The following is a 27,827-nucleotide window of genomic DNA, read 5'->3' on the forward strand; positions in this document are numbered from 1 at the left end:
ACAATAAAACATGAGACGCAGCTTTGTGGGTTGGAAAGAAAAATACAGTAAATACCATTGAGAAACTTCTGCTGTTATTATAAATACTATTAAAGTATATTGATTACCATAGTTTAACAGTAAACATATTTAAGCATAATAGAAGTGCACATGTTTTCACTCTATGTTGTACATATAGACATAATTACATGTATTCTCTAGGAGAGGGGATTTATACATAGTCTAACCTTCAGTGATGATGTAATAACATAGTCTTTTTAGTGTCTTGTGGCTTTCTGTCTTAGCAAAAACATCATTGTGTTTTTTGTTTTGCATGATAAATCATAATATTTCCTCTCTTGACTGTTGTGGGCATGCCTAATCTTTTTTGGCAAAATCATGGTGCTTCATTATAGTGATGATGGCACATCTGTGAATTGAGCAGCACATAAAGGGCAATTTCTGTTAGCAGCAGTTGTAGGTTATCCATGACATCAGATCATATGAACCTCTGCAGCTTTATCAGAAGCATCTAGTTTGTTATGAAGACATTGTGACTTTCAGGATACCCCTCCTTACTGCACCTTTCTATAGCTGGCGTCACACTGTATAAATATCGGTCATCAAAACACAAATTTTGTCATGAAAGAAAATTTCTGGCCGTAAAATTTAATTGGTGCATGTTCATTCAGTTTGATAGAAAAATTTATCTCAACCAAGGATGGCATGACAAATATCACATTCTGTCCAAAACTTTCTCAGAAAATTGTGCAGTGTAATATTAGTCTCATTTTTGACTTATTTCACCCGACAATGAGGACATCTATCTCTGTATTTTGTTTCGCCTCTCCATTTTTTCAACATGTGATCTTAAAAATAAACACATTAGTTCTGGTAAATTGTTATCTGTTTGTTGTTGGACTAATGAGTCTGTTGTACCTTTCTGACTTGACAGTGTAGCAGCAGTTAATCATGCAGTCTGACAGGAGTTATTGTCATATTGAACTTGCTCATTGTGATTTGTTCAAGCTATGTAATTTTTTTTTCTTACATGGCAGAGTATGTTTCAGGCTTATTTGTGGGTTTTCTTACATCCTGTACCATCCTGTATTGTCTGCATGTTGGTAAGATGTTTTTTTTGTTTTGTTTTTTTTTCAAAATACTTTTTTGTGGCTTTTAATTAACAGTAATCTGACAGGAAGCATGCAGAGAGAGAAGGGGAAAAAGACGTATGGAGCATGGGAGTTGAACTGGGGATGACGGGGTTCGCTGCACGCTGGGCATCGGCTCTGATCTCTGCACCACCTGACGCTCCAGCAAGATGGTTTTCATCCAGCTTTTTTGTCCCAGTTATAGTTATAGTAGGTTTTTTTTATTGTTCTGATTACAGATATAAGGAGGTTGGACAAGTCCTTGTTTTCTTGTTGCCAATTTCTGAGGATCAGAGTACATGTGACACTTTTGAATGAAATATCCCTCCCTTTCCTCCCCACTTTTAAGACTGGCCAAGAGAAATGAGAAACTGTGTTACTCTGTTAATATTGTAAGGAGACAGGATGTCCTGGTTTATTATAATTGTTACCTAAAAGTATTTAAATGTAAAACAATCCTTGAATTGAACATCTTAACTTGAAATGTTAGTGTTAATAAACATTACAGCATTAGTAACTTTGCTAAAAAAAACTGTTTCCAAATAAACTCTGATTAATTTTCCTAAAATGTTCTTTACATGATTGCTCCACTACAATAAACAGGGTTTTAATCAGTACATATATATTCATGATAAAAAAACAAGCTTTACTTATTAGTAGCTGTATAGTTCATCTTGTTTATTGGTTGTACTCATACATTTTCAAAATGACAGCTTTTTATCTAAAGACTTTCAAATGAATTGCACTGTCTATAAAGGCAGACATAGAAACAGAACATAACACCTTAAATACAGAGCAACTCTCAGCACAGATGTCAGACTCTTTGAAATTCAGTTTTACTGTGGTGAATTACTTTTATCCACAGTTTAAAGGAAAAAATAAAGATTTTTAAAGACAGGGTAATGGAATGCTACAGTTAGCAAATAATGTTTAAAAGTTCTATGATGATTTGTAGTGTAACAAGTTTCTATTAACATCAAGCTTGCCATGAGAGTTGCTTTGTTTTGCAGGAGTTTAGTCATGTTGCAGAGTTGTTTTATTAACTTTATACACCAGTGGAGGAACAGCAACAATCAACACATTTGTGCTTATCTTTTCTAAAATGTTCTCTTTTCTGTCAAATATTCGTTTGTCACATACTCATTTCACAAGAACAGACTAATTTAAATCTGTCATAAGTTTATACCAACATGCTCACAATGTTTTGTTGCTTTTTTTCTTTTTGTAATGTGTGTCACATCAACATACATCAAAACACGCCCTTTTGCTTCAAACACACGACTCCAGGTCTGCCATTGTGATGTTGGAATATTATGACCTCCCTTTGTGCCTGGCAGGGTCGTCAAAGGCAGCATAAACAAAGCAAGGGCTTCAGTCATGTGCTTGGGTTTCATTTAAAGGCCATGGCCATAACTTTAGGGGAGGAAATCAGTTTGAGACATAAAAAAGTACTGCAAAATAACATAAACTGGCAAACTTTACATTGGTTCAGGCTCTCCTCATTTTTCAAACATCACATTTGTCCTAAAACATAAATTGCACAAGTGATTTACTAATTTACATTAATCAGTATAATTTCAAGCAGAAAGAACCTCAAATCAACTCATGCACTCAAAATGTTTGAAGATAGATATGAGTTGGGTCTGTGCTGATGTGCTGGACATAGATGCAACTCTTTACTTTCAAATACTTCCCTGTTTGTGTGTTGTAGATTATTCTTTACATTGTGCAAAAACAGCTGTAGACAACTCTAGAAGGCCACCAGGTGTCAAACGTTCATTTAAATTTTCAATCATTCGTATGTTTACAAGTGACTTTTACTTTCAGCTGCATGAATGACCTTCTTTCTAGAATGTATCAAAGCAAAACAAAAAAAGAAGAAGCAGCAGGCAGAGTAAACCAAACACAGATCCTGGTAGCAGCTTGTTTCTTCTGTTAAACATGGACTGAAAATGAACTGTGCAAGAAAGCTAAATGCAACATTGCAGTTTTATAGAGCCTTGCAAAGCTATAAATACACCTTGATGTTTTTCCACATTCCATCAGGAGACAACTGCAAAAGTTAATACATTTTTATGTAGACAAGTAGTGTTTAACTTTGAATGGGAAGTAAAATAGTACATGGCTTTCAAAAAAAAAAAAATAAAATAAAATAAAAACTCTGAATAGTGTGATGTGCACCTGATTTCTGCCAACTCCTTCCTTATTAAACACTTGTCATAATCAGCTTTAAACATTTAGAAACTGAAATAATTATCTGTTTTCTTGACAGTATAACTAAAGCTTAGTCACATTGGATGGAGAGTGTTTGTGAGCATTACTTTTAAAGTTTTAATTTATCCCCAAATTACACCACCAATTATGTTAAGCATGGTGTGTTCAGAGAATTTTTTTCCACCACACATAGTGTTTCTGCATCATCTGGGTTGTGAGTGCCTGCTCCTTACTATGAGCCTCTGAGTTTAAATGGATGGCTATGCCTTGATGGGTTGGCAGATTTGTTATGCTCTCCATTTGGTGACGTTAGTTTCAACTTGACTCCAGGTTGAAAGACTGGATTATAATTTTATAACCTGGCTAACTTTACATTTAAAATTTTCTATAGCTTATCCCTGACCTATCTGATGTGTCAATTGTTTGTGCACTAAGGTTCTGCAAAAAAACCTTTGAGGCCTTCAAAAAAGAAAACCAGCTCCATTTATACTGAGATGAAATAACATATCAGACTGTAATCTCTCATTAAATAACTTATGAAGGAGTTTTATCCAGGCATATCAGAGCAGGGTACTGAATACATATTCACATCACACTTTTCAGATTTTTATTTGTCATAGTGTATTATTTTACAATGATACACTATTCTTTACAAGCAAACATAAATAAATAAGTACATATAAGTTTGTGTTTGTTATGTGAAATCTAAAAAAAATTAATAAGGTGTATTAATATTTTCTAAAACTCCATATGAGCTAAAAGCTAAGAAACCTTTATGCTTGTCAGAGATGTGAATTCAAGCATTAAACAAAATTGATTGAAGTTCAGGTAACAGAAGATTGAACTAAAATTAAGTGTTTTTTTAATCCAGTGATCAAATAATTGATCCTGAATAATGTTTCAGTTGTGCTTCAGAACAAACTAACTAATATGTATTTTCACCCTTTGACTTACTGAAAACCCATGTTTAATGTCAGCTGGCATGTGACATAAAATGACTCATATTGATCACATGTTTTATCTCTCTGTAACTCTCTGAGCTTACAAAGAGTTTCAAAGGTATTGACAGGAACTATGTCAAAAAAACTGTTTCTTGACACTGTATTCAATATTGCTGACCATTCTGGGACTTAGGAGAAGAAATTTGATCCTTTTTCCTTCCCTTCTGTCTTGTATATTGATAAAAAAAAGTTAAGATGTTTTTCAAAAGGCCCTAGATAATATGTACTCTACTGTGGAAAAACATGTGGATGCTAACAACATGAAAAAGGCTCAATCTATTGAGTTTTAGCTTTATGTTACCGTTTCATTTCATGCAGAAAGTAGAAAAGCAAACATGACTATTGAATGTATTGAGTAGTCACAAGAACTCAACAAAATTACTCATTTTATTCTGGTTGGTTTTGAGTACACTTGGTTGTTGTTGTTATTCTTTTGTGCAGATGGTTTTTCACTGTTATGTTTTCCTGACAATGCACTTTTATTGCATTCCAACTTTACTGAAAATGTTTTTTCCATGCAGTTATGGCTGCGTAATCCATGGCTGATGCTTTGGACTAAAATATAGACCTACTGATAAATCACTGTAAAACACCATCAGCACCATACAGCTTCTTGATCCATTCCTGTGCATTTACTTTCACGTTTCAAATTTAAACTTACTTAAGTACTACCTTTGAGCCAATTATCCTTTTTGAACAACTCAGCTTACAGAAAATATGATTGTTGAAATATCTTAGTGATATTTCACTTTTCTGCAGCATTCGGAGACAAAAATGCTGACTGTTCCCTTTAATACTGTTGTCCTAAATGAAATCACAGAAAATTTGTTGTAATATACAGACATGTAATTCATTTTCTTTCACCTGTGATGGCCAAGCATTACATGCCAAAACAAAGAGCGTCATACACATTTTAAGCGGACTACTGGATCACTGAGGTAACAGAGCAGCAGCGCCTTGAGTCGCGGATCTAGATGTTTTATATACAAAGTATATTACATTGTTCTACTTGAATATGATTTTTTGTGCTTATTTACATTTCATATGTAGCCCAGATTAACAGAATTGGTCTTTAAACAAAAATGATAAAATACATTAAAGTACAACTGAAATATTCTGGAAACAGACAAATAAGCCTTATTAAACCTCACATTTAACATGAGGAGAGTGGCTGTTTCTCATTTGGAACCTACTGCAACACGTTTCCTGAGCCCTACTATAAATTACTATAAATCTGAGCTGATAAATGGCCATCTGTGAATAATAGCTCCCTGTAAACTCTCACATTAAATTCATTTTGTGGCCAGCATGAGAACATTTCAGTAATTATATTGAAATAAAAGTCCTTTGAATATAAAAATAACTATACTAATAAAGCATTTGTAGGGCCATTTTTAAATAAACCTATATCTAGATAAGTATTTAGTAAGTTTGTTATATTTGTTCTAATATTGTTCTTTGAAATAATAAAAGAATAACAAACATTTTTAATCATTTCAAAACCCAAATAGTTTCAACTTTCTGAATATTAAAGTTCAAAAGCAATAAAATAATTTATGTCAGATTTCTATTAGTTCTTTTCCAAATATATTGCTGTTCTTTGAAGATTTGTTTTTTACTTACACACAAGACAGATCCCTTAAGGACACCCAAAATATCTTCCAACAGACACTACATTTATTCCATTTATATGTCATTATATTCTCTAAGTACACAGTTAGCTGGGGACCAACAGTATTTTCTTTCATTGTTGTTCTCACTGTTTAATATTAAGTGTATTGCTTTTGTCTAGGGATTTCTTGATTGACTTTTTTTGGTCACAGATTTTGAATCTATTTATTTAACGTTACGTATTTGTGGATTTCTGCATTTTCCATAAAGCATAAATTTCCACACTTACTCTCAGTGTAGGAATGCTTAATGTTAATGTCTTCTCATTGACCAATTCCTCTGGAGTCCTAGAGCTGTCTGAGTCTTTTAAAGGACCAACTATCCTCCTCTCAGTAGCTTCTGTTACTATGTTATGCTGTGCAAGATGTTTCTAAATATCATTAAGAGTGGAATGTAACTTAAGTTCATGTGTGTGAAAGGGGACGAGAAAATACTTTTGAGAATATCAAGAGTTAACTGCAGCCATTAATGTGACCATTCAAAAATCTCAACATTGGGGCATACTATTTATTTATTTATTTTTTTGGATGAAATGTCTCTTCAGATGACCCAGCAAGTGAAATGTGCTCTGGCAAAAAGAAAATAATTAGTTTGACAAAGACCTTTTTTAATAAATACAAAAACTTTTACCAACTGATTGTCATCAATTTTAAACCATATAATTTAAAGTGGACTTTAGTGTTTTCCCTTATAATTGCAATAAAAAGGTTAAATAGCTTCATTTATCTAGTATGGTAGCAGGTTTTTTTATTTTTTTATTAAAGATCACTGCTATCCTAATTTATGTAGCTGCTCTGCAATACATTCCCTTGCTTCTACTAACTTAAATATAAGAGTAATGGCTAATCTTTAATGAATCACGAGTTGCATCTTTTTGTTAGAAACCCAAAGACTTCATTAGTAACTGTGAACAAGAACTACATATATCAGCTCTTTCATCAGACCGATCATCAATAACTATTGATTAGCTTGTCAACAGTAAATGTGGAAAGCCTCGAACCGTGTTGGCAGAGTCAGAAAACACCACTAGTCCAGCCTTTACTGTCTGTATGGCGCTGTCAAACAAAGTGAGGCTTTAATTATACCATGATTTATTGTTCAGTATGAGTAAGGTGGAATTTATTTATTTTATTTTTATTTGTTTATGTGAATATGATGACTGTGATCTAAGTGTTGGAGTTTTACTCAGTTCTACCAAACCTTTGCTTTTTCTCTTTCCCTTATCCCTCACTGTTGGGCTACATCCAGGCAGCTTTGTTAAAATTAGAGCAATGTGCTGCTGCTTGGCGCTCTTGGGGCACATTTGCAACATAACCTGCCTCTGAGAAGGGGAATTAATTTATATGCTGATGAAATTGTGCCTCCTTCTGGCTCAAGAGTCTCAAAATGTTACCTAAAAGTAAAGTAATCAGCCCAGCTGTTTGTGCCACTGTGGCAGCAGAGATCTCAGGGAGTATTTATGGTGAGAGCTCTTTTGAAACTGCATGAATTATTGATGAGTCCCGATGCAGATTTATCTTTGACCTCCAGGCCACCTGGGCACAAACACACACGTACACACCACCGCACTCATACAATCACGCAGTAAATCAGTGTTTGTCTTTGTTGGATCAGAAATGTTGCTTTGTAATTTTTTCAGTCAAAAGGACGACTGATTACAGTCCTGCAATCCATTAGCCATCAGTAACACCAGGTGCAACCAGTAATGATTTCAGTTGTTTGATCAGTTAGCTCTGTTGTTTTGGTCCAATGCTGATGCAGTCTGCAAGTTACTGCACATACATAGAGTATTTACCTGGTCTAAACTACATATAAACACATACTGTACATACTACATTTACCAAGAGCCTTTTTGCAACTGCCTTTTTTTATGATTATTTCATTCTTTTGACTTTCAACATCCTTTAATGAAGTGTCCTCCTCAAAGTTGATTTCGTTCGAAAAAATCCATGATGGAAAAACACATGAACTGATCCTTGGCCGTGTGCTTGTTTGCTCCCTCCATGCTTCCCTCCACAATTCAGGCTCAAAGGCGGTACTTTCTCAGCAGGTCGGTCTGCCACACGTACTGCCTTCCAGGAAACCTCTCAGGGATCTTGATCTTGTGGAAGTCTTGAATGCATTTTTGCAGCTCCTCCTGAACCGTTGGCTTTTCTTTTACAGGCCGCTTCTTGCAGCCACTGGTGTCTCGCGAGCTGGCTGTAAGAGTGCGCAGCAAGTCACTCTTTCGTCGCTGGTCAGACTGCTGAATCATGCTAACGGGGCCTTTCTTAGGTGGCCTGTCGAGGGTCTGGACCTTGGCATGAGGGTGCGACTGACGGCTGACTGGACCTCTGATGACTGTTCCCTGGGGAGAGCTGGTCTCCGACTGGCTCTCCGAGCTGGAGGTTGAAAGCTCGTTGAACGAAGTGCCACTCTCGCCTTCGCCATCACCCTTGTGGTTCTTGCAGCAGCAGTCACATGGAGGAGAAGACCAGCGTGATGGACCACCTGTGGAGACAAGACAAGCACAACAGGAGCTAATATTAGATTCCATGGGGAGCTTCTTTTTTCTCCCCACTTTTTCCTTTCTTTGTAGATCAATCTGCTTGAAGCAAAAACAACAAAGGAAGACACAAATTATTCAGAATGGAAAAGAAAGACAAAGTAAGAAGCCATTGGGAAGACAAAGATGAGCAGTCAGCCAGTGCCAAATAGTTATCACCTAGAACAAAGTGACATGGCATCAGGAATAACTGGCTTTCCACCGCTCTAATCCTAAAAGTGAAGAGGGCAAATGTGTGACATTCCTGCATTGTTAATCCTGCTTTGCACGACCCACTTATATCAACAAAGAAACCTTTTTTAAAATTGAAAGCAGAAGTTCAAAATTGATATATGTACATGCAGAGTACTGTGAAAAATGTTCTGCTCCCTTAAATATTTCTTCTGTTTTTGCTTGCTTGTTTCACATAGATGTTTAAGATAATCTCATCAATTTACTGTGAGACACATATAACCAGAATAAATGCAAAAATTTGTTTTCAAATAGATAATGTTACTTTGACCAGCCGTGGATCAGCAAAGTGCAGTCAAGGTGGATTTATTCAGAGATGCATTTTGCATTTGGACCGACACCCAAAACACAGTGAGACAAAGAATCTGGCTTTTATACCTTGGGCAATTTCACCACTCATACCAAGTAAAAGGGTTGTCAAAAACAAAACAAGAAAACACTATTTACACAAACCTAACACAAAACAATAAATTATACCATAAATATTTACATGCATGCAAATCATTCAAACTAAACTAATCTAAGGTCAAACAAAGAATAAATTGAACTTAATATAACTCCTCAGAGTATTACTCCTCTTCATTGACATGGTCATGATCCAGGAGCTCTTCAGCAGCACCTGAAGCATTTGTCTCCCTTTGCCCCTCCACTCTGCTGAGGAGACACACCAGGAAAGGTAAACACTCAATTACCAAACTCAAATTAAGCCCATAGATATGATCAGAAACAAACTGACATTTTCCCCCACATTCTCCCTGAACAGGAAAGATGGCAAGTCTCCCTGCCTGAAAGAACGTTCAACCAAATGTCACAATGCAACTGAAATAAAGAACTGAAACAGGAAACATTTAGTCTGTAAATAAACTAAACACAACATAATATCAATAATCATTTAATAGTGATGTCATTTCATAGGATTTGTACACAGATTACCATCTTGTGACCAACACAGGTCTTTAGTAAAGGTATAAGATCACATGAGGGATCTTATACCCTCATACCCTCAGTTAGAGGAATTTACACTGGAATAATGTGAAGTTAATAAGATGGGGTCCTCATAGCCCTTGCTGGGTCATCCACATATTTCTGATCTTTTTAGAGACTTAAAGCACCCAATGACCCCAGAAAACATCCTAACAGCAAGAAATGTTTTCTTGCCAAGCAAGAAAACATTTGAGTTCCTCTGTCTTGATGAGATCAGTGCATCTGTCCAGCAGCTGTGATCTCAGTCAGTAATGAAATAAAAGCCCACATCCACATTTCACCAAGAGGAAACCATCGCCTTTACCAAAAACAGTTGTAAACACACTGGTCTGCCTGAAACATTCAGGCATCAGTGCAGCACCACACCTCTCACTACAGGAAGCAGCCATTCATTTTTCATGCTAACCTCCTGAATAATTGAGAGTGTATCTGTTGCTGATGGACTCTTCGTTGTTTAGTGAGGGTAGATCAAAACCCTGGAGGCAGACACCCTCCATGCCCCACCCAATGATTGTAGGAGCTGCTTTACTTCATATTTATTTCCACACATTTATGGTCTGACAGATTCTGGCTGCCATGCATCTTCTACTCATTGGGTTCAAAATTGGCTCATTTTTGTTTTTCCTGTATTTGCTAAGCATTTAAATAACTTTATGTAAAATAAAACTCTGCCTGCTTTTAATTTTCTTTATTCTCTGAAGCATATTTGGATTGTTAATAGCTGTGGCGCCTGCATAATAGACAAATATTTGCTCCTCAGAGTCTTACTCATAAACAGCCACTATAACAACAATTATGAGTATGAATAGGTGGATTTTGTGGACAGCTTAACACTGGGTCTAGAGCACATATGCACACACACCCATTCACACTGTGCCTTCTGTGTTCAAAGTAAACCTCACCCATCAAAGCTCCTGACAGAAATAGAACACAACCCCCTTTTTCAACCATACCAGCTCTGGATCTCCTTAATTACCGTTGGCATTTACACTTCTCAGCTCCTGCAGACACAAACACACATTAGTGCTCACCCATTCATACAGACAGAGTGGTGCTCACCCATTCATACAGAGTGCTGCTTCCCAGTCTGGGGTCCATGCCCTCCCCTTAGGGGGGCATGGATGATCACAGGGGGTGCATGAAGCTTTGATAGTCCTGAGGTTAAAACGTCACAGTGAAATTTATATATTATAATTAAAACCTCTTATAAAATATTTGGTGATTTGATAGAAGTTTTTATGATAAAAAGCCTTCAAAGGCTAATTTTAGCAAAGCAGAGACTGATAATGACTACCCAATAAACTTACAAGTATTACAATTTTAAAGCTAAAATTCTAAATATATTTTGAAACCACACCAATAAGAACACAAGTTACAAACGCTTTGTCACAGACTCTTCCCTGCAAATACAAGTGGGACTGAGAGAAAATTAAGTTAGAAAAAAACCACATACTGTTAAATGTAGTCTGGAAAGACTTTAGAAATTTGTATAATTGCTAAATTCAAGTCATGATTAACAACTTTCACTCTTGCTGTGTGATTTACAAGCTTCTTTCTCACCACCTCAATTTTCTAAGATAAATCTTGTTCCAAATAAAAAAATCTTTTCCAGAGATATTTAGCTTAAGTTTGACCCATTTAAATTTTGATATAAGCAAAAGCAGAAGTTATCCAATTCAAGCGTTTCTGTAATTATTCATAAAATGCCTAAAAATTTTAAAGACAACAGAACCAGCCATCACCTTCTGATCACACTCTTTAAACAGTCTAAACAGAAGTTGATACATAAAACCAACTTCACAAATAGACTGTGCAAAACATAACTCAAAACTACTTCTCAGTTTTGAGCAGCTACTTAATCTCAGCAAATAATGATTTTGTAAATATATTTGATCAATGTGAATCTCTTATCATTTGGTATCTTGTCTTTTGTGTGGTTACTTTTTGCACCAAAGCCATTCAAACTTTATTCATTTAAAGCCTGAAGGAACATTTTAAGTCTTCTGTACTTCAATGGCAAACTATGAAGCAAATAAAAACCTCAGGTTCTACTGGTAAAACACAACAGTGTGAATAGTTGCCTGCAACTATGTGTTAGAACTGTAGAATGTAAGGAGAGTTATAATGACTGTTAGAAACTCAAAAACAACTTAAACCCTCATAATGAGGGATTTTTGACAAACAGCAATTACACAGTGACACATATAAAAGTATTTGTACAGCAGTTGTCAAATTGACAATACTTTAACCAGTAAAAATCGTTGCACAAACTGGCTTTTGTAGTGGTCCTACTCTCATTTTCCTGGGATTACTTTTCCATATGTTTGCATATGTTCAGTATTATTTAAATATATGTTTAATTATGTATTACACTTACCACTGTTAAAGACAATCTCACTTCTGCAATACTTTATTTATCAAGACCAAACATTTCTTAACAACATAGAGTTTGATGCAAAAGGTCTTTGGTGTGAATATGTTAGAAGTATTATGTGAGTGACTGAAATGAATGCAAGTATTAACACTAATACTACAACTATGATGACTGCTACTGCTACTGCTAAGTTCCTGTTTCTGCGCAATTATCTTGGTTCCTCTGTGCAACCTTGGTGCAATAATTTAATCTCCCAATCATATTTTTTAACTATTTTCAAGACATTTTTACAAAAGTGCAGTAATACTGTTTTGTGCACAACAATTTCAATACCTTAATATTGGTCAAAGAAAAAACAAATATCACAAGTATTTTATGGAACTGCAAGTAAATAACTATCATAACTAATCAAAGTAGCGCGGTATAGAACAGCTAAATAGCAGCTCAAGACAAAAACTGCCTTCCCAGCAAACATTCACCCTTTATCATGAGACCAACAAGTGGATACAAGGGGATTTAGAGCGCTGGAAGCCACTGAGATCAATAATGCAATCGGTTGGTGTAAAATTTGCAGCCCGCGCTATTCTAAAAATGCATGACCTGTATGAAACAACGCAATCATCCAGGTCCAAGAAACAGAATTATGGCAATGGGAATCTCCTTCAGGGCCGCGTTTAGGAACACAAGTTAATTCATGTTGCTCTGAGGGGACAGTGAGTCCGCTGATCGATGAGATGCAGGCACATAACCAGTGGTTTGAAAAATGGGCCCGGTCTCCGGAGAGTCAGTTTCAAGACAATCAGCTTGTCCACATAAAATGAACCTTGTGGCAAACACTGTTATAACAAATGTCTCAAAGAGTCTTGTTCGGAGCATGAGCCTGTGGAGCCTTATGTCTGTACAGTTGATCTATGATTTTGTGATTACACTCTGGCATTTGGTAATTATATCTACCTCCTTCTAGTTTTTCATTTGCAAATCCACTTTAATTCACAGGTTTCCAGTGTTAAAGACTGCTAGCAAGGAGTTAGAGTTGTAATTTTGACCACTTTTTTTCCCTATGAAATTCTAAACTCCTTGACTAACTTACATGTAAAAAAAAAGAGAGAGAGAGAGAGGAGGGGGAAAAAAAATATTTTACAGCAAATAGAGAAGCTAATCACTGATAATTGAGATCTGTGAAATAAGTGAGAGGTGTCTGTGTAATTTCACAGTAATACCCTAATTACGTTCACAAAAAAGGAGCGTTACATATGCGGTGTTGATGACTGAGTCAAAGCAAAGCACACCAAGTAATGGCAGTGGTGATTGCCTTTTTTTTTTGCTAAATGAAGTGAAGAATAAAACTGTAAATGTGCAGATGAACATTTTCTCATTGGGATTAAGACTGAATGGATTTGTGGTCATGCTAATGGAAAGGGAGGATGAATCTATAAAGTTTGTTCCTGTTGCTTTCTTTATTGTTTCTGTTATTAAAGACAATATCATTATCTTACATAACTTAGTTAAATGACTATCTATGTAAATTAGGTACAAACAAAACAGACTCATGCGAAATGATACTGGAATCATATGTGAAGCAAAAAAAAATAACAGATAGTACTAATATGACTTTAAAGTAAACATTTTCAGTAGGTATTATCTTCACCATCACCTTAAGATTTGAAAACTCACACATCCTCAGTCTAGAATTTTGAAATACAAACACCTTTTGAAAGTGTCAACATTTACCTTGTTAGAGGTTCCTTCTTCAAAGGTCAATGTTTCATATTTTAAAGTGCAACATAAACTGTTCAAATTTAATTATCCCAGATAAAACTAGTGCATTTCTCATCCAAGTTGGAGGTAATTGTATAAATTGTCACTTGTTTTGCTAAACTTAGTCATTTAAATTGCAGCAAGTCCATACCTTGTAATTCACACTATTTATACAGTTTGCAATAATCATATGCGGTGCCTCCCTATTATTTATTTTGTCATACTGAAGAATTAAAAAAAAGGTTGTTCAGGTCAGAAAGCTGAGGAAATATAATGTGCTTTATAGGATATAAAGTCCTTGAAGTGTGCTTGTGACTTTTGATGTGCTCCTGTTTTGAATAGTGTGAGGATTTGGTTTCGCACATAGGTGCTGTTGTTATTCTAACAATTGCATCTATGTGCAGCCTAAAACTAGATATTTCTAGTTTTTTCTGTCAATAAGGGCAAAAACAGGATGTTAATGGAGAATCTTCAGTTTTTATTTATTTTAAAGTACAACCCTCTGGATAAAAGTTAGAATGGAAATGAATCAAAAAACATTTGTTATGAGCCTTTAACAGAATGTTTAATCATCCAATGTGCAAAAGGGACCAATAAAGATAATAGGAAATTAAACCTTTAACTGTACAAAAGGGGCTTCCTTTGGTTTTGAGCAATACTGAGAGTGGAGAAAATGTCCCTTTTGCCTCTCAAACTGAATGGTGGCTTGGATAAAAATGGGTAATTTCTAAACAATTGTTGTTACACATTTGGTAATAGAATATTTTTCTAAAACAAGAAAGTGAATTATGCAGCTTACATCATTAGAGCCTTTGGGTTTGTGGATTTCTACTTATAGATCTGCCACAGGTCATGTCAATGTGTTGTTGGCATGCACTAATGTGAGAACATGATCAAGCTTGACTTCAGGGTTGAATACATGCATGTGTGAGTGTTTGTTTAATCATGGATGATAATATTTGTACGTGCATGCAGAAACATGCCAAATGATAGAGAGTGTTATTATGGGTCAGTTTTTGCTTCTCTGGAAGTCTGCCTTTTTCCACGTTTTGTGCATTATCAGTGTGTCTGTGTGCAGATGTGTTTGAAAGCAGATTTTGCACGCCTTTTGTTCTGCATCCCAGAGCAAGTGACAACGAGGTTTGGAACTATTATCTGTTATGTTGTGCAAAAGAGGAATTCTGGTGTCAGGTGGCGTCTCCATTCGTGTCATCAGAGGTGCCAGACTGTCAGCCATGCCTCTGGTATGCATCATTCAGCGTGCACATTCTTCCTCTGTGCATGTCTATGTGAGACGTGTGATGTGCAGAAGTGGAGTTGTGTGGTCACTGACTTGTCTTTTTCAGGCAGGTGGGCAGAAGGTTTGATTGAAGTCTAATGAGTGTCACATGCTATTAGACACACATAAACCCACCCAAACGCCCGACAGCAGCTACAGGCACTGATGTATTGATCTCAGCAGGAACCTCTACAACTCTTGTCAGCTCTGGACAGCAAAGCTAATTCACACCACACTCTCAAGATAATAAAATAAAGAAACTCAACAACACAAAGTCAAAGCTAATTGTATGTACTGTAATGAATTTATCATGCTCTCTCATTAGGAATTAGTTGGTTTGCTTGTTTTCTAAAAGGAGCAGCAGCATGGCATAAAATAGATCCTTTGAACAGCTTATTTATTTTGGGGATCAAGCTGAATGAAAGCAGTGCAGCAATTATGCAAACACTGCATAATCTTGCAGTACAATAAAAAAGTATCCACATCTTTCTTGCATTTTGTCACTTTAAAACCCACAAACTCCAATATGTAACATCAACACAAAGTCTTGTATGATGGGAAAGTGGCAGAAAAAGAAGGCATAATATTTCTTACACATAAAAATCTGAAACAAACTGATATGCATTTGTTATTGACACTTCAGGGAGCAATGAGATAAAGAAGCACCTTTAGCTGCAATAACAGTTAGAAGTCCTTTTTCAGTCCTTTGCACACCTAGAGGCTAAATTTGTTTGCTCATTGTTTTTTTGCAAAATCGCTCAAGCAAAGTCAGACTAGATAGAAAATATTCATGAAAAATTGTCAGTTCCATCACTTTCACAAAATGTTATAAAACTATGCTTTTATCTAAAGGGTATTTTAGTTCAGGTTGCATGTTTAAAGGTGAAACTGTGCCACAGCCTGAAGTTCTTTTTTGTCCCTAAAAGATTTAATGTTTTGTCAAGAAGTTAAATTTTGCCTAAATTGATCAGAGCATTTTGTCCATGCTAGCTGTGTCTCCTCCTATATGACTTGGGACAAACATTAAACAGGTTGTACAACTTTTTTTTCTGACCTGTCTAATGTATCCTTAGGTCTGTCAGGCTGGTTTTTCAATAAAGTTCACTGAAAAACCTCTGAAACCTTGACAGAACAATTGTATTTATACTGAGTTCAAATAGATGGACTTTATCTACTAAATATGTGATTTGGAAGGAAGTTATAGCACAAAGCTTTTGGTTTTAACATGACAAAATGCGGACAAGTTCAATGAGTATTTATGTATATGTACATAATTTACCAAAAACAATCCTTTCTTTGTCCTTTTCTCTTCTTACTTTGTGTTTGGTAGAATTGTTTATGTCAGAATAACTGTTTGTTTATTCTACACTACATTGTCCATTAGCTGGATTTTCTAAACCTGTTAAATTGTTAGCTATAAAATGAAATCATGATAAATATTTTTAAAGTATTGAGCAACATCATTCCACCTTGTTTCATCATTTTGTAAGACACAGTAAACATCTGGAGAAGGTTTTCTCATTTCCATTCGTAAATGGCAGACGGTTTGACAAATTAATGCAATAGATACAGAAGCTGACAGTAACTAAAGGATTTGACATGCTTCTCCCTGACTGTGTACCGTCTCTGTTTAGATGTCAAGAACAAGAACTACAAGAATTCATGCTATTTTTGAATCAACTACTTTTCTTCCACAAATTTGTGGCTTGACTCACAAACCTGTTTATCTGATTTGTGCTTGGCACTGCTTTTATTGTCAGCCCTGCATTGTTTGGCCTATAGACACCAAGGCAAAATCAAATAATAAATCTAGGCTGCTTATATTCTACAAGAGGTTCTGAAGGACCCTCAAGCGCAGTTGAATAGAGCGCTGACCAGACTGGAAACTATGAAGTTACTCATTGAAGCTGTGCGAAACATGAAAATTTAAATGTCAGATATCAACAATGTATGAACTGATGGAGCACATAATTGAGGATAAAGGCTACTTTAAAATGCCTTCGCTAACTCAAGTGGAATCATTCAACTTTGCTTGACCCAGAATATTGAATGGTAAATCAAAACAAACTCAAATATTAACTTTATTATGTTGGTTTGTTCTGGGAAAAACATTTTGGTTTCCTTCTTACACTGAGCTGCAGGGGAAGTAAGGGCTCCACTGGAAATGTTTTCTTACTTAAGGAAAAGCCCAGAAAACCTCATCTGCTTTTTTTCACCTTTCTCTTCCTCCTGCAGTGCTTCTCCTCTCTGCTCTGCCTGTATTGATAGGTTGGAACATTAGTGCCTCTGTATGGACGATTGCCCTCTGATTGATTTCTGTCATACAGCCTTTCTGCACTCGGAGGCTGTTCAGTGGAGATAAATGATCTTGGCACAACAAAATCTCAACTCTGCCGTCTGGGTCTGTGTCCCTTCTCTGTTTCCTACACCTGTTTTTCTGTTTTATCTTTTCTTCCAAAAGATTTCTATTTTAAATATTTCTGTAGCCTTAGAGGACCTTTTCTGGCTCCAATGGTTATCCAAAGTTATAATGTGATGTCTACTGAGGATTTTAAAAGCAGGTTGGTTATTAAAAATAAAACCACAGGCAAATTTCCAGCAATCACTATGAATGAATAAACATCATGACTGTCAGATGCCTAAGAATGCCTCCTACACCAACACCCCATACAGGATATTTTTTGATCATTAAAAGTATAAAATATAAAAGAACTACAATCCCATGAATATACATATACAAGTTTCAGTGAGTTCTCTTTGAATACCTTTAGTTTGTGAGAACAGCATAAGCTGGAAATTTATGTTTTTTTATTCTTTCACCTAAAAAATTCAAAGGAAGAGAACATTAAATGTGTTATTTCAAATTTTAAGATCGCCACAAGCCACTGCTGTTGAATTGTTTTTGAATGTTATTCATCTAAATCGCCTGGAGTTATTCCACCACAGCACAAAGCATTTACAAAGCACTCCACAATTTAAATTCATCTACACTTTTGACATCAGATGTAGGATTCAGTTAACTGCTAATCAGTCTTTTCAGTCTGTTCTGTTCTTATGCAAATATGTTTGACCCTACATGTATTCTACAATACTTAATCAGACTGTGTGGATTTTTAATTTGACTATAAATCTATTTAACAATTATATGACAAGGTCGAATCAATTAAAAATAAATCTAATTGGACTACAACTAAGCATAACCATAAATAAATAAATAAATTATTCCAGTTTTATATAAACACCAGAACAGAATAGTCAAATATTGATCATTTATAAACAGCCTTTCTGTTTTATGCATCAGTGTCTAACATGGGGTTAAACAAACGACCCTTTAAGATCTACACATTTTCTACAAACATGACTCGACAATCAGCTACAAGGTGACAACATTCCTGTTTCACAACAAATTTACTTGTACTGAATAAGTTTCAGCAAGATAATATTGGGAAATTTTTCAACACAGATTTTATGAATGTGCTCATGCCAATTCAGCTCAACTGTATGTCATGCACCTTTGCTTTTGTAATTTTGAAAGCACACATACGCCTGTGAGCTTGCTGAAGTAAAATCTATGATATTTAAGAAAAAACTGGGTCCGTAAAACTTGGTTTATGGTTTATGGTAGCTAAAATCTGAGAGGGGATAAACATTTTGGGTTTTTCTGTCAATTTTTTACAATGAGGTGATCAGCATGCTCAATCTGTAGTTACTTTGCACAGCTGTACAGTGTTAAAGCAACTATTTATTTTTTTTAATTCAAAATATATATGTTATAATCTTTGAGATGACATTGACAGCATGGTCCACCCTGTGTCAGATCATTCTGTTGCAAAGTCATTGGTAAAATAGGGAAAAAAAAATCTACTTTCTGGGTCAGGATCTGTATGAGCAAAACAAAATGGATTCTATTTTAGCTCAGAAACTCAAATACAGACTGAGGGCACACAGAAGATCTAAGGTACGTGTCAGCTCTAGTTTTTCATGGAAAACCAAAAAGAGGAATCTCACCTACGTTTGATTTCCTCTCACATTTTCCTGAAACTAAGTCACATATAAATATTTATATCCTATGTAGCACTTCTGGAGAGATGCAAACTACATTTCGTTGCTTGTACTCATGACAGTGCAATGACAATAAAATTGAATTCTATTCTATTCTATAACTTGTACAAAGTTTTTGACAAAATTTTACTCTCAAATTACATGTCTATGCTTGAAAACTGGTTGAATCACATCAATAAAGTGATTTTTGTCTACATTTATTTGCTTCCAGAAGAGGTCAGGAGAATATTAATTAAATCTGGCAGTGATTCAGTATCTTATCCAAGGACACTTCAACATGACAGAGGCTGGTCAAATCATGTGTCTGCTTTACATCTCTCCTGTCTACTATTTAGCTTTGAGAAGATTAGCTTGGTTGGTCAGCTATTGATTAAACTGTCTGTGGTCCTGAAATGGAGTTCTGGGCAAAGATGTCAGTTTTCAAATAAAAATGCTCCTTTTTCAGAATGCAACGGGGTGTTTCTTACTATAAGCATCTTTTTGGTTGGAACAATATTTGCAAGCTTGGCATAATAGATAACAAGAATGAAGAATTACTCTGCCTCCTTCCCACTCATTTTTCTTCTCGCCTGTCTTTCTTGCATTGCTAAATTATTAGTCTCTTGCACAGCAGTATAAAATGATGCATTTGTGTGTTGAGCTTCATAAAACAATTAGTTTTTATCTGTCAGCATTTTCTCTCTTCTGTCTGTTTTTGTAGTGTTTTCATGGCTGTATCGCATTGTTTTGTATTGTTTATCTGGTTGAATTATATTTTTTTTCATCCTCAAATACAAGTGTTGTACATTGTTTCAGAGCAACACCACATGAGAAAAGTACCTTACAGAGATTTTTTTTCTTTTTTCATTTCTTTCCTTCCCTATGAATATCACTTCCTCCTGTCAGCAAACTCCTTCATCAATTAAAGCTTTATGTTTCTGCATATGTACAATCATTGGCTGCACATTTACTATGCAAATTCACCAACTGTCACAGAAGCATAAACACTTGGTACAATTTTTTCTTTAAGATCAAACAACAATTTTATATTAATTCTGACAACATGCCACTCAGATTGTCAAGCCATGCTCTTCAATCTATTATAGTTATGTTATAGTTATTATATAATAGTTAAAACAGCAGAAATCAATATGTACATGTCTGTTATAGTATATTCAGGATTCAAAAATGTATGTTTTAAATCTTGTCATAATCTAAATAAAATTTCTAAACATATTCCAGAATTTATCAACACAAGCTCTGTTAGACATCCAATCCAGTGATGAGGTTCTTTTAACAAAAGAATATAAAATAAACAGAATTATTCAAATTTAAACCCCGAAAACACAGGGAAGATTTCAGAGGAGAAAATATCTTTTTAAAGGTTTATTTTTATTTGAGAATAGTTAGACAGGGAAGTGGGTAATGAAAGAGGGGGAAGACATGCAGAAAAGGTGATCAGGCTGGTAATCGAACCTGCAACAGCCGCGCAGGTTCCTTAGGTGAGTTGACTGTCACAGGAAATCCTTGCTCTCATTGAGAACAAAGAATTTTCACGACAGAAACCCAATTACAGTTTATCAACTTCAGCTGTGCCACCTACGCATGAAAAGGTTTTTAAGCATCAAATAGCGATTGCATTTTCAGGTAGCAACAGGAGCCATGAGGTGTGTTGGTATCCTGTTTACTTGTGTGGTGGCTGTGTGCCTTCACAAAGGTTTGTCTGCTCTTTGTTTCTCTTTTCAAGTTTTATATGTAATTGTTGGTGCAATGTGGCTTACTGGTGCATAAAAAAAAATCCAAACCACTTTTTGAAGAACATGTATCATGCTAAATTCACTGTCTTTTAGCCTTTTTTTTTTATATAGTTTTGTTTAACTATGTTATTTTGGGTTAAGATTTTTCAGTCAATATCTCTGTTCACTGTAATTTGTCTATGATGCCGCTGCATTTGCTGTGCGACTTCTAAAAAGTTGAACAGTAACTGGCAAAATCCAACTTCAGTTGTGGTGAAGTTGCTCATTCTGGTTTACTTCCTGGTCCAACATCTTATTCTATAGAGAAGTGTAGCCACATAGGTTGAGTTTGTTTATGGCACACTTGCCAACCACTGCTTCAATTTCTGTATCGAGGGATTTTCAGAAATTTCTATGAAGAGGTCAGTTATTCTTTGCTTCCGAGACGGGAAGGACGCAGCAAAGCCGTTGGCTATAAATGAAGCTAAACTGACAGAAATGCTGTGTTGAGACATGAATAATATACACCATGGCCTTTGGTTTCTGCTCAGAACTGGTAAATTAGGAGTTAAGAAAAACAGGGGATTTGAGACCAAAGTATTTGAGTTCCACAATTTATAGCAAAGTGAATGATGTACAAAAGGATTTAAAAGCATGATATATCTACCTTTAGAGATTTGAACAACCACTTCAAATGCAAGCTGTAATTGTAAGTCTTGTCCATAGGATCAAGCTGGTCGCTCGCTCAAAATGGTGTGCAAAAGATTCATGACGGTGAGTTGACAAGTGAAGCCATATTTTAAAGTATCAAGAAAATAACAATGTGGTCTGATTTGCAGAATTATCAGAAAATATTTCTCTGAGGAAGAGCACTGCCATTCAACCAACAATGGCATTTATGTTGAAGAAACAAGGTAAGGTCTGAAATATTTTTATAAACGAACCTAAAGGCAATGATGGGGGAGTGGCAACCTAGGCTAGTAAAGAGAGAGTACTGCAAGCGCAGTTTTTTACAATTGTATGTAAATTGAATCAATCAGTGCAAATGGAAACTGATCAGGTGGATTTGTTCAGGCAACGTGTCAAGCCACTCCGCCGACGCCGCCCACAACGTGTCAAGCCACTCCGCCGACGCCGCCCACAACGTGTCAAGCCACTCCGCCGACGCCGCCCACAACGTGTCAAGCCACTCCGCCGACGCCGCCCACAACGTGTCAAGCCACTCCGCCGACGCCGCCCACAACGTGTCAAGGCAGGCCGCCGACGCCGCCCACAACGTGTCAAGTTACACTCCGACGCCGCCGCCAACGTGTCAAGCCACTCCGCCGACGCCGCCCACACGTGTCAAGCCACTCCGCCCGGCCGCCCACAACGTGTCAAGGCAGGCTCCGCCGCGCCGCCCTGGCGTGTCAAGGCAGGCCGCCGACGCCGCCCACAACGTGTCAAGGCAGGCCGCCGACGCCGCCCACAACGTGTCAAGGCAGGCCGCCGACGCCGCCCACAACGTGTCAAGGCAGGCCGCCGACGCCGCCCACAACGTGTCAAGGCAGGCGCGACGCGCCGCCCTGGCGTGTCAAGGCAGGCCGCCGACGCCGCCCTGGCGTGTCAAGGCAGGCCGCCGGCCGCCGCCCTGGCGTGTCAAGGCAGGCCGCAAGGCAGGCCAAACTGATATGATTTTCTACAGGTTTCTCCACCCCCCCAAGTTTGCGTTCCAAACTGCAGGAAAAATTGGGCATGAAATTTATGATCAGTATCTCTAAATTATTGTATTTTTTTCCTATACTTTCAACACCATGAAAAACGGGGGCAGTCCAGTCCTCGAGAGCTACCATCCTGCAACTTTAAGATGCTTCCTTGCTCCATCACACCTGACTCAAATGAATGGCTCATTAGCAGGTCTGTTCAGAGCTGATCCCAGTCCGTCGGGATAAGGATGCTTATAAAAGTTGCAGGATGGTACCTCTTGAGGACTGGTCTTCAGCACCATTGATGTAAAATAACCATGCCACCTACGTTGCTCCTGTTTAACACTCAATCTGGTGCTGCATTATTGTCACATGGCCAATTTTGATTAAACAGTTTCAGAGCTGGGCCAAGTGACCTTGGAAATCAAAATGTGGTCACTAATTGAATTTGCATGCAAGTATAGTAAGCTGCAATTAATTCTGGACAGAAGTGATGAGGTCCAAAATTTGATGGTACTATTTTGCTTCCAAAACATGAAGGTCTATATTTAAAACTGCATCTTCAGAGAAACAGCCTAGTCAATCCAGAAATACAAAAGTACAAATGAAGTGGTTTGGTTTCACACACAAAATATAGGACTAAATGTTTACATGCAATACATATTGTGAAAAATAAAGTTTCATTGGGTTCAAAGACCTATTGCAAAAGTATGTGGATATTTGCATAACATTGCTTCCTAACATTCACAGACTGAAAAACAGTATTGTAATTGTTGAATGGATTTTAAGTTTTTGTGTACAATTTTTTGGCATATTTCACTGGGGCCTGACCCTAAAAAATGTAAATAAATGAGCACCATAAGATTAAAAATGTGGCTATTCAGGACTGAGCACGCTTGCAAACATAGGAAAACATGCTGATGGTACCAGACTGTGCAGGCGTGCCACTGATTGCAGCTGTCTCTGTTTACTATGAATCCCAGGAGGTTAGGCACTCTGCTAGAGGAACATCCCAGAACACTGGCAGTTTTTTTTATCAGCAATGACACCACAGTGTTGAGTCAATTAAATCGCACAACTTGTGTGCCAAGATGCTACCGAAAATCTTATTGAACAAATGTATTTAACCTTGTGGAAATATCTAAAATGAAAGATTTAAAGTTGTACAAGATTCTTTCATCTTATTTGCCTAAAATGTTTTCAATATGATTTTTTTTTACATACTGGAGTAAGAAAATGGTCAATCTCTTTCATGCAAGAACAATTGTATTTAAATAATTCACTGTCCACGGACTCTGCAAAGTGCTTGTGCACCAGTTGTGTTCATCTTGTGGTTGGTGTATATGTGGATGAAGTGACTGTTTGGAGAGTTAAACTATCATAAACAATCAATATTGACATATTCCAGATACAATACATAATCGATTCATTTGGCAGATTTTGATGTCAGTTGCAACACATCCATAAATGACCAACATACAATGACGAAGCAAGCATAACAAATATGAACTCGTCTGCATTACAGATTTTTAGAGGACTTAAATGTTTGATAGTTCTGCTATGAGAGAACTGCTTAGTGTCAAGAAGAATAATTGTGAGCAGGAGCACATGCTTCAAGTTTTGAAATGATTGTGATTTTGCAGTCCTGCAAGCAAAACGTCTCAGAAGAATGAAGAAGTGAGAAAAGATGTTGCTTTGATCAATGTTCTGTTACAGATTTTTTGCCAGCCAAAGGGAAACACCAGAATCACATATCAGTTTGCTGTGATGTGTATTTTATTCTTTGTTTAGATTTTTTTTGTTCAATAAAGTTCATGTGTGGCTAACGGTTTATATCATTTCACTGATTTACCTAAATCCAAAGGTTGAACATGTTTAAAAAATAAAGTGCTACAATATAAATGGATTTTACTTATAGCAAACAAATCAGCTAATCTAAATTGTTCTCATATTTGGGCCAGCAATGACTTTTCATAAGACAAAATTAAAAAATTGGGTTTAATTGAGTAAGCCATGACAACAGCTAAATGGAGGATGAGATGTAACATCATTTTAGCTTTTAATCTGAACTATGTGACATTTCTGGCTGTTTGTCATTAAGGCAAAAACACGTTTCTGAGTTTATATGAGTCCATCAATACCACAACCTGGAGGTTGTCGCTACTGAGTATCACTGCTAACAGCATCATTGGATTGTCAACCACAGCTCATATTCACCTCATAATAATAAAGAACATACTGCAATTTAGATGTTCTCTACTGGAATGGTACCAAAACCAGACATCATTGGTTAGAGCAAGACTAGACAATGGAAAATGGGCTTTAAGGCTGTAATAATTTACGAGAGAAGCATTCTCATGGTACTATAAAGACGAAAGGAAAAAACCCTGAATGACAAAGGTAACAAATTTCATTGATGTTATTCTGCAAATAAAATCACAATTTACCATCTTTCTATGGAAACAAAAGAAGCTGAGAGTTATTTTTCCTATTTACAGTTCACTTTAAGTATCTTCTCTATGTTAAGACATGAGTCTGAATATTAGCAGTGAAGAATGTTTCATTGCTGTTGTCCCATTTCACCTGAAGTATTCTCAGTAGAGAGGATTTCAGGAAAACAGCTCAAAGTGGAAAATGGAAGAAAAGCATGGTCGGTGAACTGGAAGGAATCCGACTTTTCCTTTAGGGAAGGTGGCATTCTTCATTGCTGTAAATCTCTGCATGTTTGTGCTCTCTCCATCAAGGCGCTCATTGTATTGCTGAATTGCATGTATTTGTTGAGTGTGAAGCAATATCTTCACTCTTTATGGGACCTTTTTGTTTTAAGTAATCACTGAATCTACCCAAGAGCACTCATGATGAGACAGAGAAACTGGTGAGAGGAGAGACTAAATTAAATCAGCTCACAAAGAGCAAAGGCTTGTAACCAGATGGGTGTGTGTCGGCTTGTTTGTCAGTGAAGTTTGTCAGTCTGTGCAAACACGTGTGAACAAATGGATCTACAGCGTTATTTCAAATATCCTGGCAGCCATGCCAAATCTGCTGTTGTTAGCATTTGTAAGAATGGTGACAAAATCGGACGGCTGGTTACCAAACCTGGCAGTTCATAGGCTGTGCAGCCTTAAAGGCAAAAGCTTTGAAATCGACTTGGAAGCAGAGCTGTTTGGGAGAAGCACAAGCTCTTGACAGCTTCCCAGGGGCCTCATTAGGGACTCTGTATGACGGGTAGGTGGAGGAAGTAGGACACAGCAACCAAACACAGAGAGACAGGAATATCGCATGTTTATCTCTCTCCATGCACATTCATACATAAAGACAGGAGTAGCAAGAGAACCCTATCACAGAGTACAAATGTCTAAGTGGCAGTAAAGTGATGTGTCATTGCTAATGTGTCCACTAAGGACCATCCGTTTGGCAAAAGAAACCTTGGGCAGATTATAAGTAAAAAAATAAGAGAATGTCACTTTAAATTTCTGTGCCGTAAAAGCTAGAGGAGTGAACCACAGCCAAAGTGTTCAGAGAGTTTTGCTTATGTTTTTGAAGTTAGTTGATTCATGGGCTTGCATCATGTGAATGAATTTCAAGGTTTGCTGGGTCATTAACTTTTAACAGCTTTTGGCATAGTCAGACTTTCACTTGGTCTGAAGAGTCGGTGTAAGGCTCAGTGTCCTTAAGACACTTGTCTTTTTTTTTCAAGAGTAGGGGTTGGGTTATCTAGCCCTACCCTAACCCTTTTCTAGAGTGTATGTAGGTCTCTATTTGAGTGTGCTTTTAATGATTCATGCATGAACACACTTATGTATTTCCTTGAAAATACTCGAGGCAGGTTGTCTTCTGACACCCTACATTTTACTCTTCCACAGCCTTCTGACATAGCCCCAGGTGAATATGCATATCCAAATGCCTTTTATTTTATTTTCCGTACAAAACAACCATGACAATGTGCAGTTTATTCTTTTGGGCTTGTAGACACATGTACCCACTAACAGGAAACCTACATCCTGCTGTAAAATTAAAAGAAATGTCTTCCTGGGAACAATTTGAAACAGTTTTAAAAAGATTTAGAAATGACTCACTGCAAGTTCTCATCCATTCTAATAAAGCAATCCAATGAATGTAATAGATGTATTAATGATAAGTCACACACAATTTTCTGAATTCATACATCAAATGTCTAAGAAGGGTGCCCTGTATCTGTATTAAGCACCTTTACTTTTACAACCTTGAAATTTACTGGCACACTAATAATAACTGTAAAGGCCTCAGCAATTTGGGAATAATAATAAAAATGGCAAGGAGAGCATAAACCTGGGATGCAGCCAAAATGCCTACTGCAACTCGGGAGGAACTGCAAAGATGAACAGCTCAGATGGGAGGATCTGACGATAGGACAGCTAACATTCATAGGATCTGACTTTCATAGAAGAGTGGTAAGAGAAAAGCCATTGTTGAAAGACAGTCATAAAGTTTACCACAACCCATGTAGGGACAGTCATGTAGGAGAAGGTGCCCTGGTCAAATGAGAGTGTATGGAAAAGTTAAAAAAACAACCAAAACATACATAATCTTAAAACTAAAATATACAGATCTAAATTTAGATTGGAAATGCACACATATTCATCCTCTATTTTTTTCTTGATTATGTTTCTGTAACATTTCTTGTAAATCTACCACTTTATCTCAGTGTTGCTGCCACCTCCAGTCATCACACACCAGATACTCATTGTCTCATTTCCTTATGACTTCCATCCATCCATCCATCCATTTTCTTAACACCCTTCTTCCCTAAATGGGGTCGGGAGGGTTGCTGGTGCCTATCTCCAGCCGCGTCCCGGGCGAGAGGCGGGGTTCACCCTGGACAGGTCGCCAGTCTGTCGCAGGGCCCTTATGACTTCAGCCATCATATTAAGCCTTTTAAACAACATTAAAAATGACTGTTAGATAAATGTCAGTTTCTTCTTCAGTTGTTTCCTTTTTCACAGTGTGTACCATTCATTCTGGTGTATCACATAGCAAAAAGTTTAAGGTTGTAATGTGACAATAGATGAAACAAGTAATAGCGTATGAACACTTTTGCAAGGCTTGGCAAGTATATAGACAGAAAGATCTTAAATAAGGAAACAGGATTCCCACTGAAATAAAAAACACCTTTTCCACATTTTTTTTTTTCCATTTTTA

At 36.7% G+C, this 27,827-nt stretch overlaps 1 protein-coding gene across 2 annotated transcripts in view; it reads right to left on the reverse strand.

The window, feature by feature from the left end:
- Positions 1-1,797: 1,797 nt before the first annotated feature.
- kctd16b (potassium channel tetramerization domain containing 16b) overlaps positions 1,798-27,827 on the reverse strand; it is an 88,945-nt gene continuing 62,915 nt past the window's right edge. The window contains exon 2 of one of the 2 annotated variants that reach the window (XM_044139942.1): positions 1,798-8,506. In XM_044139942.1, the coding sequence (XP_043995877.1) occupies positions 8,043-8,506 (464 nt within the window). In that variant the 3' untranslated portion in view covers positions 1,798-8,042. The remainder of the gene's footprint in view (positions 8,507-27,827) is intronic. The other variant, XR_006372887.1, reaches the window with a different exon arrangement.

The sequence above is a fragment of the Gambusia affinis genome, linkage group LG15, assembly GCF_019740435.1.
Source record: "Gambusia affinis linkage group LG15, SWU_Gaff_1.0, whole genome shotgun sequence".
Lineage (NCBI taxonomy): Eukaryota > Metazoa > Chordata > Actinopteri > Cyprinodontiformes > Poeciliidae > Gambusia > Gambusia affinis.